At 31.0% G+C, this 18,127-nt stretch overlaps 8 protein-coding genes across 8 annotated transcripts; 7 read left to right on the top strand and 1 right to left on the bottom strand.

Annotated features, from left to right (window-relative positions):
* Nucleotides 1-655: 655 nt before the first annotated feature.
* Nucleotides 656-2,187, top strand: TVAGG3_0577060 (nuclear-transcribed mRNA catabolic process, no-go decay; the record flags this gene model as incomplete). The annotated part of the gene is made up of 1 exon (XM_001582116.2): nucleotides 656-1,810. The coding sequence occupies one exon, from the start codon at nucleotides 656-658 to the stop codon at nucleotides 1,808-1,810; it is 1,155 nt and encodes a 384-aa protein (XP_001582166.1).
* Nucleotides 2,188-3,543: 1,356 nt separating this feature from the next.
* TVAGG3_0577050 (maturation of SSU-rRNA) lies at nucleotides 3,544-5,465 on the top strand (the record flags this gene model as incomplete). Its single annotated transcript, XM_001582117.1, has 1 exon — nucleotides 3,567-5,366. The coding sequence occupies one exon, from the start codon at nucleotides 3,567-3,569 to the stop codon at nucleotides 5,364-5,366; it is 1,800 nt and encodes a 599-aa protein (XP_001582167.1).
* A 1,511-nt stretch (nucleotides 5,466-6,976) lies between these two features.
* On the top strand, nucleotides 6,977-8,389 carry TVAGG3_0577040 (uncharacterized protein; the record flags this gene model as incomplete). The annotated part of the gene is made up of 1 exon (XM_001582118.1): nucleotides 6,977-8,389. The coding sequence occupies one exon, from the start codon at nucleotides 6,977-6,979 to the stop codon at nucleotides 8,387-8,389; it is 1,413 nt and encodes a 470-aa protein (XP_001582168.1).
* A 1,537-nt stretch (nucleotides 8,390-9,926) lies between these two features.
* TVAGG3_0577030 (uncharacterized protein) lies at nucleotides 9,927-10,289 on the top strand (the record flags this gene model as incomplete). The annotated part of the gene is made up of 1 exon (XM_001582119.1): nucleotides 9,927-10,289. The coding sequence occupies one exon, from the start codon at nucleotides 9,927-9,929 to the stop codon at nucleotides 10,287-10,289; it is 363 nt and encodes a 120-aa protein (XP_001582169.1).
* A 201-nt stretch (nucleotides 10,290-10,490) lies between these two features.
* TVAGG3_0577020 (uncharacterized protein) lies at nucleotides 10,491-10,895 on the top strand (the record flags this gene model as incomplete). Its single annotated transcript, XM_001582120.1, has 1 exon — nucleotides 10,491-10,895. One exon carries the CDS (start codon nucleotides 10,491-10,493, stop codon nucleotides 10,893-10,895), a length of 405 nt encoding a protein of 134 aa, XP_001582170.1.
* Nucleotides 10,896-12,759: 1,864 nt separating this feature from the next.
* TVAGG3_0577010 (uncharacterized protein) lies at nucleotides 12,760-13,020 on the top strand (the record flags this gene model as incomplete). The annotated part of the gene is made up of 1 exon (XM_001582121.1): nucleotides 12,760-13,020. The coding sequence occupies one exon, from the start codon at nucleotides 12,760-12,762 to the stop codon at nucleotides 13,018-13,020; it is 261 nt and encodes an 86-aa protein (XP_001582171.1).
* A 163-nt stretch (nucleotides 13,021-13,183) lies between these two features.
* TVAGG3_0577000 (leucine-rich repeats (6 copies)-containing protein) lies at nucleotides 13,184-15,253 on the top strand (the record flags this gene model as incomplete). The annotated part of the gene is made up of 1 exon (XM_001582122.1): nucleotides 13,184-15,253. One exon carries the CDS (start codon nucleotides 13,184-13,186, stop codon nucleotides 15,251-15,253), a length of 2,070 nt encoding a protein of 689 aa, XP_001582172.1.
* A 1,170-nt stretch (nucleotides 15,254-16,423) lies between these two features.
* Nucleotides 16,424-17,695, bottom strand: TVAGG3_0576990 (protein ubiquitination; the record flags this gene model as incomplete). The annotated part of the gene is made up of 1 exon (XM_001582123.1): nucleotides 16,424-17,695. The coding sequence occupies one exon, from the start codon at nucleotides 17,693-17,695 to the stop codon at nucleotides 16,424-16,426; it is 1,272 nt and encodes a 423-aa protein (XP_001582173.1).
* Between the last annotated feature and the right edge of the window lie 432 nt (nucleotides 17,696-18,127).

Raw genomic sequence — 18,127 nt, 5'->3', positions numbered from 1 at the left:
AAGAAGTTTCGACAAAACATTTACGAAGAAGTCTTGACAAAACATTTACGAAGAAGTCTTGACAAAACATTTACGAAGAAGTCTTGACAAAACATTTACGAAGAAGTCTTGACAAAACATTTACGATGAAATCATGACAAAAAAGTCAACGGCTGGTCGGCTGGGGTTCGGTCCTCCTCTTGGGTCTTGGGAAAAATTCTTAGGGCTAGAAGGCACGAAGTGCCTGGAAGCCCCACTACCTTTTTTTTTTTTTTTTTTTTTTATCTGTTTATTTTCATATACTTTAGCATTTTTACGCAATATTTTATACATAGAAAGCTTATATACTATCTCAGAACATATAATTCGAGTTTTTTTAAACCACTGAAGTATTCTCTTTTGCTTGTGCAACATGATTTCTATGAATTGAATTCAATTAATTTATTTTTCGAAGAGTTTATGTTTCTTTTACAGCAATTTATGATTGTTTTGACATATTATGCTCTATGATTAAATGGAAAAGATAATCGACTTGGTGGATTTTTGCCAGAATTTGTCCTTGAATGGTAAAATTTTTACATATCATAGTTCTCCTACAAATAAAAAATTCGAAAAATGTGATTTGAAGTGTTTTTCTCCATCGAGGTCCCTAAAATCTTTGTCACTTTTATTAATTATGAGGGTCGACTTATCTAATCTTGTCGTGAACCAAACCGGGCAAGTTGAAATCAACATTGATAATTTAGAAGATTTTTGGACACTTGCCAATGTTATTAGAGTTGGTGATCGTCTTCGAAGCCAAATTCGTAGAAAAGTTACAAAATTAACATCAACAGGAAACGCTGACAAGACACAGAAACTTGCAATTGCAACAATTGAAGTTACGGAAGTTGATTATCAACCAGGCGTTGACGAAATGAATATTCGTGGTCGGCTAGTTCACGACCTCTTCGATGCAAAGGAAGGATCATTCCAGCGTGTCCTCCTTGACGCATCGAGACCGTTCACTCTTATTAAAGATTGCTGGGATCAGTTCACACTTGATGAACTCAAAGAAGCTTCTGATCCAACATTAACAGCCAGCATTGCTGCTGTTATCATGAAATCTGGCGTCGCCAGCATTTGCGTCGTTGGAAGAAGTACATCAGTTGTATTTTCAACCGTTACAAAGGCTATTCCTAAAATCAGAACTCATGGTGCTAGCGATAAGCATTCTACAGCTAAGCAGACATTCTTCGGCCTTACAGCTGATGCATTAGTTAAAGTTCCAAATATTTACGACATGCCATCCATTATTGTAGCATCTCCTGGTTTCCTTCAGCATGAATTCGTCACGTATCTCAGAAATAACCAAGTAAATTACAAGTTCCAAAATATTTTCGCTACAAATAGAATTATCGAGGCAACAATTAGCAATGGCGATGCTGGAGAGCTCGACGAAGTCTTACTGAAACCAGAAGTACAGTCTCGTGTCTCCGTTCTTAAGGCTGTAACTGCTGCTAAAGCTTATGACGAATTTATGTCTACAATGGGCAATAATCAGAACATGGTTTGCCTCGGAGATGCAGATGTTATCAGATTGGCTAAGGAAGGAGCAGTTAAAACCTTTCTTGTTACAGATATTTACATCAGAACATTAGATTTAGCTCCAAGACTCGAATTCCTTAACTTGAAGACAGACCTTGAGAATAGCGGAACAGAGGTTGTTGTTTTCTCATCAAAACATTCATCTGGTCTTCAACTTCAAGAACTTGGCGGAATTGCAGCGATTCTTAAGTACGCTGTTGAGAAACAGGAGGAAGAATTCGATGATGATTCTGATGTCGGATAATTTTATTAATTTTTGTCTTATTTTTTTATATTTTTTTGTCTAATTTTAGAATTATAATAAAAATTTCATAAAACTTTCTTGATTTTTAATTAAACAAAAACGCGTTTACTAAATACTAATAATTTATTATGTTATTTGGAATTGAAAATACAAATTACACCTCCAAATAGATTTATCCATGGTAATTGCATTAGTATAGAAATAGAACTTCCTATACTTCCTTATTACATCATTCAAGAAGCGTTTAATTGTCTTCAAGAGTTAGATATCTTGGATAAAAAATAATAATGCTGTTTTCGAAAGATAATACTATTAACCATGATTCGATTTCATTAGAATGATAAACCTACACTCATACTCATACCTCAAAAATTAATATTCTGCATCTCATGAAATTACTCTCAGAATCCGATGCTGCTATAATAAAATGCTTCATCAGTGTATACTATTATACTCCTTGAAATATCAAGTCCCATTTATTGGGCCGTTTTCGAGAAAAAGTCATTTTAGATTTATTACTTCTGCTTTTCACTAACTCAGCTTTCCCGTATTTACAAAATAAAGTGAAGACTCATAAATTTAGGCTGATTTAAATCGAATCATCACATCGGATAGGTTTAAGATCCAAATTAATTGCGATAAATAAATATATTAGTAAAGAATTCAATTTTCTTCGATATATCAAGAAAAATCTTAGAGAACCATTAGTCAAATATTACAATCAAATGATTATACAAAAAGATTTCCCGTATTTCTAATGGATTTTGACTCAAATGTTTAATTACTTGCTTGTCAATGCCTACCAGTCCCAACTTTTTATACCTTTTTTACGTAAAGCCTTTCGTATATCTACAAAAAATATTAATTTTTTTAATACTTTGAATTTACACTAAATTCATTATACTTTGTTAATACTAAGAAAAAAGCTTAATAATAAAACCCTTAAAACAAGTTAAATTTTTTCATCATAAAATCTTTACTAATATTGCAATATTTATGAAGAAATTATGATTCAATTCGTTTCATTATCCATTATAATGTGCATCTATTTTTCCAAAATTTTTTCATTTTTCATTTTCCCTTATCAAATTTGTATTTTTCACATTGATAAAGATTTTTTGAATTTTTTTTGAAAAAATTATTTTCTTCTCGAGCTCGATGAATATAATCATTACTATCTACTATATAATTTAAACATTATTCTTATCTCAAAAACATCATAAATCATAAAATCATCTCTAATTACGTTTCTATCTCAACAACCAAGAGATTACAAAAATAGTCTGCCAAATAAACTTCACAAACAGAATAAAATATATAGATTTACGTATAGTTGCCCACATTAGACTCATTTTTGATCTAAATCTTTTCTCAATTATCTTGACACGCTCAATTATTTCATAATATGTTAGAGTAAGAGAATGTAGCATACATGTAAAGAATATATTTGTGATAACAATCCTTTCATATTAGGAATTGAAGTACTTTAGATTTTAACTTGACGTTTATTTTTAACCTTAAAACAATATGTAATAGAATCTTCTATATTTTATGTCAATTGATCATTTGTAATGTTTGTATTGTCATTACGATGTGTTTAATTTTATTTTCGAGTAAATTTGGATAAGATTTTGAAGAAATATTAGAGATAAGTGAGATTTGTTGAAGTATTTTTGATTTTTATAGATAAATACGGCTATTTGCTATTCCTGAAAACTATTTTGTCCTGGTTGAATTTGTAAAATCTTTTAGTGAAATGTCGAATGAGAATGTATCAGTAAATGATCTGCTTTCAGATCTTAATGATGTCAACAACTTTGGTGACCTCAAGAAGATGGCGCAGAATCCTGTTGCACCTCTCCAAGAGACTTCTCTCGTCGCCCAGAATAAAGCAAATCGTAAGGCTGCTTTTGAGCAAGTCAAATCAGATGTCGATGCATGGGGTATAGTCGCCTCTGAAGTTGATAAACAAAGAACTATCACATTTGGCGAATCAGAGAAAAAGAAAGTTCAAGAATTTCAACCAGTCAAGTCAGAACTTGCAAGTACAGTCAACAACATCCTTACAGAACAGAAATTAACACGTGAAAGCCAACTCGCACTTGAAGACGAAGCAATGTCCAAATTATCAGACAAAGAAATCCGCGAGCGTGTTGAACAACTAGCACATCTTAGAAGACTCCAGTTTTACAACGAAATGAAAGCCCGTCGCTGGAAGAAAATCAAATCAAAAGCTTTCAGAAGATTACATAAGCGTGAAATGGCCGATATTCCTCTTGAAGAACTTGCAGAAGTTGATCCAGAGGCATTCCAGGCCAAAATAGCCAAAATTGAAGCAGATCGTGCCAAAGAAAGAGTTACATTACGTCATAAGAACACATCTCAATGGGTTCGTCGTGTTTTAGCACGTGGTCTTAAGGCAGCATCAGCAGATGTCCGTCAAAGCTACGAAGACCAGCTGAAACTCGGAGAAGAATTAACCCGCAAAATTGCCCTCAAAGCAGAAGCCGCCGGAGACGAAGAAGAGGAAGATGAAGAGGTTATACAGCAAGCCGCCAAGGATTCCAACCTCAAACCACTCCTTGACATGTCATTTATGAAAGAAGCCGCCCAAAAGAAAGAAAACGCGATGGAAGACCTCGAAAAAGCCATCAAAGACTTCGATACAACACCTTCATCAGGTATCATCAACGTCGCTTCGAAACCTGTCCAACAATTACGTAAAAAAGGTGACAAGAAAGATAACGAACAAAAAGTGACAGAAGAAAAATCACAACCAGCAGAAAAACAAGAAAAAACAGAAGAAAAACAAGTTCAGAAGGAAGAAGTCACAGAAGAACCAAAGAAAGATGAAGAAAAAGAAGAAGAAAAACCACAAACAAAAGTTCCAAAAGCAAATCCATGGTCGAGACACAACAAGAAACAGAAGAAGACAATAAACGCCAATTTCCAACAGCCAACGAAAGAAGAACTCGAATCAATGAACACATCAGTTGATTTCGCAAAGGAAGGACAAGAAGAAGAACTTGCGAAAATGCTCGGATACGAAGATGAGTTCAAACGCGAGAAAGAAGAACAAGCAGCGAAAGAAGCATCGAAAGATGTTGCTTCAATGGACGAATTACACATCGCTGGCTGGGGAAGCTGGACAGGATTAGGAGCTGTTGAATCAGAGAAGGCGAAGAAGAGAAGAGAGAACTTGGAGAAAGAAAGAAAATCAATCATCGAAAAAGCCATCAAAGAAAGAAAAGACGCGAATTTGGACGGTGTCATTTTGAATGAAGAAAATGATACAGCGTCTAACAAATACGCAATCACAGAAGTACCAAGAGGATACACAAATGCAAAGCAGTTGGCTGCACAGTTGTCTTATCCAATTGGTCCTGAATTCAACTCTGTAACAGGTTTCCAGAAATTGATTCAACCTGACATGAAAACAGTCGCTGGTCAGGCAATTGAACCAATCTTCATGACAAAGATGAATAAGAGAAAACAGAGAATTGATAAGATGAAAGCAAATAGAAAAGCTCTTGAAGCAAAGAAATCTTTACAATAATGTTTTTTATATATATTTATATATTTTTTTATAGAGAAAAACTAAAGTTGATTTTTATTTTAATTATTTTAATAATATCAACCAAGCAATAAAACATGGTATCTTCTGTATCAATAAATTTTTAGTTATCTACTTCTATTGTTCTTTGAGATTTCTTATAGCTCTATCCTTATTTCGTATGAGGATACGAACGTCATATTAAGATCAAAATATCATCACAATATATACTATCAAGACTAGCATCGTTGTTGACATTATCAAGAAACGAATGAAGAGCGAAATGAAAACACTTACATTTCTTCTTTTCATTTGGTAATTTTGCCTTGGTTTGTTGGAATCTTTTCTAACATTTATCATATTTTATATGCTAGTAAACACATATAAATTAACTAACATTAAATAACGTAAACGTTTTCTCGCGACATCGAATATTTGAAGTGTTATCAACGAGATGTTGTGTGATATCAAGAAACGGATAAAGATTAAATTTAAATTAAATTCTTCAATATAATTCTTACGAAGCATTAGATTGTTGTGTACAAATATTTTTCTTCTTATTACATATATCTTTTCTAATATTTATCTTAGATTTTTATCATTATTAAAAATTAATCCTATTGGCATTTATACTTGATAATTTAAAAAATGATTTGGCAATATTATCAATTTAGTGAAACTACAAATGTAGATATGATCATGATAATTACGCTAATATCGACATACAACTCAATATAAATCCTTATTGCATCATTCACTAAATATTAAATAATCAATATTATTTCATTATCTTATATAAAAAAATAACCATAATGCTGATTTCGAAAGACAATTCTATAATTTATAATATAGTTCCATTATAACTATGAGCTCATACTAATGTTTATCGTAAAAATCAATGAAGTTATCGGAAAAAAGTTATCGTTAGCGATAACTGGAAATTGAAAGCAATTGAGGGAAACCGCCCCGAAACTAACAAATTTGTGAGAACATGAAATATCGGATGATATTTTTTGAGGAGACATTATAAAAGCTTTAAAATTATGCATATTATAGGACATTAATGCTAATATTTATTAATAAAATTATATGTTAATTTACGCAGCGTTATTCCTCATGTTCTATTAATATGGAATAAGAATTAGCTTTAAGCTCTGAATTCTCTGAGATTTGAAATCCAAATTATAATGATATCAGAAGAGAGTCTAATATTTCAGGATTTGGTTCATGCTTCAATAACAACGTCTAGTTTTGTCTGTTGAGAAAATATTTTTTTTTTCAAAACGATCATATATAGCGATGTACAATTTCCACAAAAAATCAGAAATACTTTCATGAAACAATAGGATCGCAACGCAAAGATCATAAGCAATTCCTGCAACCATGATTTTGATTTTGAATTTTTCCGTAAAAACATCAATTTGCTTCACAATAATGTTTCGTATATATATTCCCTATCTTTATACACTAATAGTTCATTCATTTATCTTGAAATGTAATACGATACCCGGATTCTGAATCTTGTTTGAATTTAAATTTGAGAGGGCGGTTGAATTTGAATTACTTATTGTTCTGAAAAAATTGAGAGGACAGGTCGATGTTCATTTTGTTAAATGTTCAGTTTCTTATTGACTTCTCATGCTATGTCCAAAGTGATAGGAGCTCCTGGATCTTTCTCAGATCAGGTTGAGTCAAAACTCGAGTTAACATTCACTCCTGTTGAAAACTACGATTCAATTGTTATTTTCCCAACACCAGAAAAGTTTTCTATCAACAATCAGGCTCTCAAGCGTGTTTACTACAATCCAGAAACATTAGTTATTGAATCCGAGAACAATGTCTTAGATTATTCCGTAATTCTCCTTAAAAAGGGTTATTGCACCACATTAGATTTTATTCTCAACAAGTATGAGAATGATACTGTATCTTTATCTATCAATGCATATGATTACAAGTCAAAACACTTATGCTTTGTTTTCGCAAATGCTCATGAAACAAAGTCTGTTGTTTATGGCAACAACGATCAACTTAATGGCAAGATTTATGCATACGATAACTATATCCTCAATGGATCTTCATATCATGAATGGAATAAGAATACAAATCTTGAATTAACATACACAACCTTAATGATTGACTTCACAACAGAATCAAATGAATACAACTATTTTGGTATCAATAAAGAAAAGAATGCAACAACTTCAGATAGATATCATATTCCAAATTTCGAAACAATGTTAAAGGGAACTGTCATTCTCCCTGAAATCAAAGACTTCAAGTACGGTATGTATGATGTAAAACTTAATGACTCATATGTCTTATATGTTCCAGCAAAATCTTACATGATCATGCTTCAATATGATACATACACAATTCAAGCATTCTCCGGAAATCAAAACCACGAGGAAAAGCATTCAGACCTTGAACGAAGCGTTGCCTGGTCATTTGCCAATAATTCATACATCAGAATTAAGGGACAAACAAACTTTAAGTTCATGTTTGTTAAGCATCCAGAAGAAATGAAGTGCACAGAATATATTACAATTCTTGGCAAAATGGACTACAAGGTCAAAGGAAAGAAAGGAGAACAATTCTGTGTTTACGCTGCAACATATGATGGAAAGATCAAAGTTGAAGATAGTAAGGTCGCAACATACTTTGATGAAAATGGAAACAATTTGAAAGAGAACAAATATTCTTATGATAACATTGCTATTGTTCATATTGACAATACTAAGTCAAGTTCAAGTGTCAAGTTTGAAGTTGGTGGCTCAACAGTTACTCCTTATGTAATTCGTAATACAAAAACATATAACAAATATCATATTTTCGCGATATCAGAAACAAGTACAGGCAGCTTAAACAGTGAAGATAGAGATGAAAATGATCACAGCTTGACATATGTTGTTCTAATCTGGGTTGCTATTGGTGTCGGCATATTAATTGTTATTGCCGTTGCCATCTTCCTCGTCAAGAAATTTGTCATCGACAGAAGAAAGAATACTAATAAGACAGGTACTGGGTGAAGGTCTCATTTAAATAAATAAATTTTTATATTATTACTAACATTTTTTTTTCTTAGGATTCCTATCTTATTTTATATTCTCAAATTTTATAATTATGATTGTTCAGAGACCACGAAAAGGAAACTTTAGTCATGAAATGTGAAGGCATCTCAGAAATATTTAAACTCCTTTTCCTTCATATATAGTCTCGCATTCAAATTTTTGATAGAGATTCACTCAATATTGAGGCAGAAAAACGATAGAGAGACTTTACGTAATCTCAATGAAACAACAATATTTAATGAATATGAAACAACAATATTTAAATCACGCTGAAGTTTAGCGATTTGAGTACTATAAAACTGATTTTGATTTGATAAATTTGAAATTTTTTGATCTAATTCTTTTTCATCAATATAAGGATATTCGGTATTTGTTGATTGACATGATCTACCTGCTTTCGAATCATTTTCTTGTAAACATGGTGAATTATCTTTATTTTTTTGCAATATTATCCTTAAACGCCTTTGCAAATCGTCATTTATTGCTTCGTAATTCCTGATTTGATTTATTAACTGAATGTTTTCTCGAAATATTTTGTCAATTTGATTTGCAACAAGCAATGCTTCGTTTAGCTGAGATTTTAGCTTTTCTATCTCTTGCTTAAGAATAATGTTTTCATTTATAAGCTTTTTGTCTTAAGATTATCATTATTCTCCATAAAAAATTTGTTTGATTTCTCCCAAATAAACGGTCACATATCATACTCTCAATTTCGTTTTTGGAAGTAGTATCAGCAATAGAAATTGCAATAGAAACAAGGCTATTAAAAAAAAATCCCAGATTTCATCTAATTTGGTTTCATATTAATTTAATCAAAGTGTATTTCTAACCATATATTATTCAAATTAAAATACAAAAAATATACGTAAGCTTGATTTAAATTTGAACAATTTGCATTAAAAATACGAAATATTTTATGGTGAATGATGTTCTTTAATTGCTTGACAAACGCCACAATTGAAACATAGTATAAAATGATGTCATATATGATAATACATGGATTCCAACCGAAAAATTATGATTCAAAAAATGAAAGTTCGATTTGCACACTATAGGAACAGTTTCTAGTAACATTATACACGTGATAAAAATGTTGATATTGGACAATGACAAAATCATTAGCCAAAAATCAAGGCTTTATTTTATCTTTAGAAATCGGTTAATCTTCTCAAACTCTTTTCCTTTAAACCGCTTATATTCAAAAATATCGATGATTCTCATTCAAATGTCAAAAACCAAGATGATCCGCCAGCTATTTTTCTGAATATATTCAATTCATAAGACTTATAATTCGTTTATACTCATCCTTGTTACGATATCCACTAATTTATCTAAATTCACTTTTCTATTCAATTTTGCAAATTATCGGAATCTGTTTCTTTTAACAATCAACCAATAGGGAAACTAATTGCGTAATAACGCAAAATTGTTATTTGAATATGCGCTCTCAATCAAAAATTTGAATGAAATTGAATTCAGAGTTGGTTCATCAGTAATGCCTTGTGTTTCAGGTTTCTCGATCTCTTCTTTTTTGGAGATCCTTCTTATAGTTCCTACAGTAATTCTCTCAGTCAAACTTTTGAACACGAATGAAGTACCCTTCTTTGAAGTATATATCGGCGTCAATACATCAGCAAGTCCGAATAATGGAATATTCTTTGGTCTTGTAACAGGTAATATCATGTCAAGCGTTCACAGAAGAAAGTTCCAGTTTACAAATTGGTTACAATTCCTACATCTATATGATTTTGGATATAGCTATATCATTGAAGGTAATCCAAATATTTCATATAATCATTCAGGAATAGTAGAACAGTATATGATCAAAACAGATAAAAATAGTGAAAGAGCAGCTTAAAAACAATCAGCTGCTTATTATTTTTATTATAATACATCATATAAATGGCTGTGGATATCCAATGATGATGTTTCCGTTAGTATCACACGGCTAAGAAAACTTGTAAATTTATTAAATTCAAAATATGATACAGACAGAGATACTATTGTTTTAGGAGGCTGTGTTGGTCATCCAAACCCATTCATTCAAGGTGGAAGTGGAATGATTCTTTCCAGAAAAGCAGCATTCAAGTTTACTGAATTTGGAGTCCAATGGATAATTGAAAAGGTCATTTGGGCAGATGACGTAGAATTTAATGAGTTTATTTGGCATATAGGAGAAACTCCTGGGTCTTGCAACATTCCTCATATGGTTGGACATACATTAGATGTTCAAGTACCTATAAAAATGAATTCAATACCAGAGTGCAACAATATAGAAAACTATTCACCTTCATGCTTCAGAAAACCCCAATCTGCAGATGATATTGTTGCTATTCATCTAAATACCTTCCCACATGGCTGGGATCAGATTCAAGAACTTGAGAAACATACCGGTGAAGGTTTAATGTGGTATAATGTAAGATTAAGATCTAAGTTATGTAAAGTTACAAACAAAACAAAATAATATAGAGATTAGTAAGAAATTTCAATTGGGTCAAAAAATTTCTCCATTTTAGAGAAAATCAGAAAAATATTATATATTAAAGGATTTTAGTTTATATTTGAACATTGAAATTGAGAGAGACGATACCGATAATTTGTATTTTCTTTCAATTATTGAAAAGATTTCAGATTTTGTGATATGATCCAAAAAGTGGCTTTTAGATTGATTTTCTATTTCTTTCTAGTTTATAAACACATTATATATTCTACAATATTGCAATTGTTAAAATCTTGGACAATTATTCTCTTAATATTAAACAAAATTGTGATTGTATGCATTGTTAAGTTAATGAATCCCTTTGATAAGTTGCATGGCACTGAGTCAAACATGAGTTTTATCATCAAATCTTTATATTGGCTATGATTTGGTAAAATGACTTTTTTAAATAAGACAGTTAGAACGGTGCTCTTTCGACCATATTCTTTCAAATAAAAACATTTTTGGATGAAAAATATAATTAATGAATTTCAAAAAGAGCATTTTCAACGAACCTTCAATTAAGTATAATCGGCATTTATAATTAAGATTTATTTTATCTAAATTCTGTGAGTTATAAACATAGTATAGTTTAAGTTTGAGATCATCAGATATAAAGAGAATTGTAATATTACAGAACATTTATTTATAAAATTAACAATAAGGTAAATGAATAACATTCAGTTTCTTTGATTGATATATATATGTTTATAAGGGCAGACATTTCATTCTTTTTTGTATATTTCATAGAGTTTCCGATTTTGGCTCCTCTTCCAAGCAACTCAATTGCGGCATCGGTTCGGTTATTTTTAGCTGCAAAACAAAGTGCTGTTTGACCTTTTTTTATTCTTTCTATTAATATCTTCACAAGCTGTTATAATCATTTTAACATTCTCTGCATTTCCTGCAGCGCATGCTAACATCAAACAACTGTTTCCATTAGAGTCAATCATTGAATAATCGCTACCTTTTTCAAGAAGAATCTTTGTATAGTAACTATTATCTTGCATTTCGGCGGACATTTCGTGCGCTTTGTGGATAGATAAAAACAAAAAATTATTAAAAAATTATCCAATAAAAACGAAAAGCTGATGGAATATAGAGAATAAACAATAGTTCAGCCATCAAAAGAATCACTTGAGAGAATTCTTAAACTTAATACAATAGAATCTCAATTAATTTGTGATAAACAGGAAATGTTATAAAAAAATTCCGAATTTAACCCAATTGATGAATAAGCTATTTAAAATGTAGAGTTACTGAGAAATTTACTATATCGAAAAGCATAATCTAATGAGTTTCATGATGCAAATGAATCCTTATTCAAATTTAACTAATATTTAATTTTGGATTATGCAGGATCCGAAAAGTTATCGTAATCGATAGCACATAATTGAGAATAACTGTTTCGAAACAAATTCCTGGAGTCATATGTATTCAAAAACTTTTGAAGAATAAACAAAAATGCTTTACAATTATGTGAGATATATGATCTTCATCAAATGCGACGCATTGTAAGATTTGCTCAATAAATAATTTTTTGTCGCAAAGAAATCAAGTATATTCTATGGTTTTTAAATAAATTTTGATGGAATGACATGAAACAATATGATCCAATGAAATCGAATGTCAACGATATCCGTAACCACATTTTCAATTTGATTGTTTCAAAAAAAAAAAAATTAATTTGCCTTATAATATTGGATCAAACATTTAATTGTCATACGATACCTTCATTTTGGATCCGCAATCTAAAATTGAGAAAGCAGTTCATTTTGAGAGGGTGATCCAATTTTTTTAGATCCATAAAAAAAAAAATAAGTGATTGGATCTAAGATCATTTTAGACAATGCTCAGCTTCTTATTAGCATATCATGCTATATCCAAAGTAGTAGCAGATCCAGGATCATATTCAGATCTAGTTCAGTCAAAACTCGAGTTAACTTTCACATCTGTTGAAAATTACGATACTTTTGTTATTTTCCCAACCCCTGATAAGTTTACTATCAACAACAACATTATTAAACCTATTTACTACAATCCAGAAACATTAGTTATTGAATCAATTAATAACGTATTGCACAAACTTAAAAACCATAAGTTTAAATAGCAAGGTAACAACATTGGGCTGGGCTTGCTTCTATGGAACAACCTTTCTATCTATAACTCTTCCAGCATCAGTATCTGTAATAGCTGGAGATTCATTTTCATATGCTAAAGTTCGTAAAATTACTACTCTAGGAAATGGACCAAAAAATATTCAAGATTATTGCATGATGTATTGCGAGTTGAGAGAAATCAACTTTGGCAAAAATCTTGAAAATATAGGAGGTGTTTCTTTTTATTATAATAGCTATCTGGAAAAAGTAAGTTTTAATGCAGATTGCAATCTTGTTTCAATTGGAGGTCAAGCTTTTGCTGGATGCTCAAAATTGAAAAGTATCGTATTACCTAAAAAAGTTAAATCATTAAAAGATAGATGTTTCCAATATGCTTCAGTGTTGGCAACATTCTCTATTCCAGCCGGATCGGTTTTAAGCACTATTGAAGATTTATCCTTTGATAACACAGCATTAACTTCAATATCATTCCCGAAAACACTGACATTTCTTGGAGTAAATTCGTTCCAATATTGTAAAAGTTTGAAATCTGTTACATTTGCAGCTGGAACAAATTTACCAACACTTGGTGGTGGTGTCTTCAAATCATGCACATCATTACCAACAATTACAATTCCATCAACTGTTTCAACATTTGATCCATCTGCATTTGCATATTGTTCAAGCCTAGTCAGTATATACGTTCCTTCTGCAAACACACATTATACAAGTAGGGATGGAATTGTTTACACATATAATAAGCAGAGACTCGTTTGTTGCCCGGCAGGAAAAGTATCTGCATTTATTTATAATTACATTATTGTCATCGGATCAAATGCATTTTGGAGATGTACAAAACTTCAGAATTTGACATTCCAAAGCGGATGCAAACTAGAGACGATTGAAGATGGAACGTTCTATTCTTGCACAGCACTTGTAAGAGTTGATCTTCCAACATCATTGAAAACAGTTAAACAAAATGCTTTTGCAGGTTGTACAAAGCTTGCAATCATTACATTCCCTGACTATGCACGTGTCAATTTGGATGCTGATTCAATATTTTCAGATTGTACATCGTTGACAACATTCACATTCGGCAAGTTCTGTGCACTCAAAGTATTTGGGAAGAATATATTCTCAAATTGTAAAAAATTAACAACAGTAGTTATTCCTGCAAATTGTACAACAATCCGAGATAATGCATTTAAAGGATGCCAATCTTTGAAGTATGTAAAATATCAGGCAAAGTCTAAAATGTCATCTTTGAGTTCTACGGCCTTTTCAGGATGCACATCATTAACTAATTATTCAGTACCTGATTCTTATACCCAGATAAGTTCTGCTTGTTTTGGTGGAGCACCGTCAATTACAATAGTAAGCATTCCAACAGGAATGAAGATCAGCAAAATCGTTTCAACTGCATTTTCACCATACAAACTAAAATCTATTACGATTGCTTCAGGAACAACAATATCTTTTATAGAAAGTTCTACATTTGCAAACAAATTGATCGATAACTTTTATCTTGATTGCAAAGTATCACTTTCATCTTATGTATTTAAAAATTGCAGCAAACTCAAGAAAGTTTATATAAAGCAAATATCGAATACTCCAATTACCTCAGCAACCAACTTCAAATACTCAAAAAGATTAATGTCAGCAACGAAAGAATATTACACAATCCCGACTGGAACATTCTATGGTTGTAACAATCTAGAGTCAGTCACCATAAATAATAATATTGTTAATATCTCTGATTATGCGTTCACAGACTGCAGTAAACTCGTTTTCAAAATTCCAAGTTCTGTGAAGAGAATTGGAAACTTCGCGTTCAAGAACTGTTTCAACATTAATAAAGTTCCAGAGAATGTTATATATTTCGGAAATTCATCATTCATTGGGACAAGTGTTCCAAGTGTTCTTAGAATTTGTTCCGGTACAAAGTTCATCGGATCTTCTTCGTTCATGAGCACAAAAGTTCGAGTTGTCTATTACTGCGGTTCTCGAGATTTCTCTAAATTCTATCCTTCTTTCGAAAGAGGAACGAACGTTATTGTTGGATTGAGTTATAAGCACAACGTATTCTGTGGATCGCCAATATTCCACAAAGCATCGTACATTTGCGACGACATCATCGAGACAAACTTCGTTGGAGTCGACATCATCAAGAAACAAATGAAGAATGATTTGAAAACACATGCATCTCTTCTTCTGACTTCATCATATTACCTTGGTTTATGGTAATATGTCATCATATTTTATATGTTAGTAAAAGTGTATATATTATAACAACCTTAATAATTATATTAATCATTCATATGAATTAAATGAAATAGTATATTTTCATACATTAGTATAAGTAATTCAAAATGACTATGTAAAATGAGTAATTAAATTTTTGAATAGTTGCTTGATACTTTTTCGAGCCGTAAAAAGTTAAGAGAATTATGTTATTACAGTTTATTTATGCAACGTTAAAAATCTTATTATTGATGACTGCATAATATAAAATAAGAAATTTGACTGTTTCTTAACTGCTGTAAGGTGAAGAGCTTTTTCATTGAGATTCGTACCATATGAAATAAGAAGTTCTGTGATTTCTTTGCTTTTATATTGCAGTGCATAATGAAGAGCGGTTTTTCCATAAATGTCTTTTTCATTGATATTCGCACCATATGAAATAAGAAATTCTGCTGCTTTTTTACTATTATAATCTACTGCAAAATGGATGGCAGTTTTTCCTGCATCATCTTTGATGTTGATATTTGCACCATATAAAGTAAGAATGGTGATTATTTCTATATTATCATGTTGTGTTGCAAAATGAAGAGCGGTTTTTCCTGCATTATCTTTGATGTTGATATTTGCACCATATGAAATAAGAAGTTTGGTTATTTTTCTATTATCACGTTCTGTTGCATGATGAAGAGCAGTTTTCCCAGCATTATCTTTTTCATTGATATTTACACCATGCGAAAGAAGAAGTTTGACTGATTCTTCGGATTGAATATCTACTGCATAAAATAAAGTAGAATAATCATTTGCATCTTTTTCATTGATGTTTGCACCATGTGAAATAAGAAGTTCTGTGATTTCTTTGCTTTCCCATTCCAATGCATAATGAAGAGCAGTTTTTCCATAAATGTCTTTTTCATTGATATTCGCACCATATGAAATAAGAAATTCTGCCGCTTTTTTACTATTATTCTTTGCTGCAAAATGGATGGCAGTTTTTCCTGCATCATCTTTGATGTTGATATTTGCACCATATAAAGTAAGAATGGCGATTATTTCTTTATTATCATGCTTTGTTGCAAAATGAAGAGCAGTCTCTCCAAATTTATCTTGTTCATTGATATTTGCACCATGTGAAAGAAGAAGTTCAGCTGTTTCTTTGGTATTATATTGTGCTGTTCAATGAAGAGCAATTATTCCATTTTTATCTTTTTCATTGATGTTTGCACCATATGAAATAAAAAGTTTAGCTGTTTCTTTGCTATTATTTTCTAATGCAATATGAAGAGAGGTTTTTCCATTTTTATCTTTTTCATTGATATTTGCACCATGCAAAATAAGAATTTCGGCCGTTTCTTTGCTATTATTTTCGGCTGCAATATGAAGAGCGGTATGATTACATATATCTTTTTCATTGATATTTGCACCATGCAAAATAAGATATTCGGCTAATTCTCTACTGTTATTCCTTGCTGCAATATGAAGAGCGGTAGTTTTATTTCCAATTTTTGCATTGATATCTGCACCAAGTGAAAAGAAATACTCACAAATAGCAATATCGAACATTACCGAATTAACAAAACATTTATTAACATCATTTGTTTGATCAAAATATACTAAAAATGATTCAAGATTATTATAGAATCCACAATCAAATAAATTGATACTTATATTATACTCATTCATCAAGAATGTAACAAAATCAATGTTATGTGAAATAATGGCATATCTCATGCAATCATCATATGGTTTCTGATATTTCAAACATTCACTCATTATCTCTGGATTTCCGCTTAAAAATGAAAATTCTAGACACTTTTGAGTTATTTCTGAGTTAAATTTCGATCTTAAGAACTTGAAACAATCAACTGCACCGTGATAACAGCATAATTCAAGTAATGAATATCCTTTATTAGAATATAAATGTAATCTGTCTCGGTTTTCTGGATATAATTTGCTATCAAGTTTTTTATCTTTATCAAATCCTTCTCTTTCTGTGAATAAGATGAATGCTTTCAGGTCGTTATTCATAATTGCTCTGTAAATAGTATTTTCTGAATGGATGTCTGAATTTATAAAATTCATTTTTTCAAAATCAGCAGATTTGTCTAATTTAACACCATATTCTTTATAAAAAACGAAGTTAAAAATGATGGGAATTTTGCTTACATCATTCACATTATATTCATCAGTGATGAATTTCATAAGAGTCAAATATGACTTTATATAGCGGTTATTGAACGGAATGATGCCAACTATATCTTTTATGATATATTTTGGGAGATAATTCTTTGAATCAATCAAATTTGTTTTGATCATTTTGTAAATCGAGCTTAATTCTTCTTCATTTTCTGTTTTTAGCTGATACAATGCTGTGTATGAGTCAATATAGTATTTATAGAGACTTCTAAGCTCGCTGTATTTATTTAAAAAAATGCTTTTATCAGACATTAAATTTTATGAATTTTATTTTGATCAATGTTTATCTATATCCGATTTTGCATTGAAGTAAATAATAATAATTGACATATATTCAAATGAACAATCATTAATATTGATGACTAAGAAATCTTCACATTGTCTAACTTCAGCTCTCATATTCTGAGGTACATCTCAAACTCCTTTGGAGAACAGTAGTTCGTCATCTCCCATAGTGCTTCATCCCTTAAGAAGCAATGGCATATCAGGATCAAAAATGTTGAAATCCTCATAATCCAACAAAGCAATTCCAATCACAAATTGTCTGGAAAACATTGCAACTACTATGATCTTAATATCTAATTGCAAATTATTCTGATATTTATATGAATACGATATAAAATCAATATAGTAATTAATGTAATTACAAATACTATTTTGATTCCTGCTTGCACGCAATATGAA

This window comes from Trichomonas vaginalis, chromosome II (assembly GCF_026262505.1).
Source record: "Trichomonas vaginalis G3 chromosome II, whole genome shotgun sequence".
Classification (NCBI taxonomy): domain Eukaryota; phylum Parabasalia; order Trichomonadida; family Trichomonadidae; genus Trichomonas; species Trichomonas vaginalis.
This window is presented reverse-complemented; position numbering and strand designations above follow the sequence as displayed.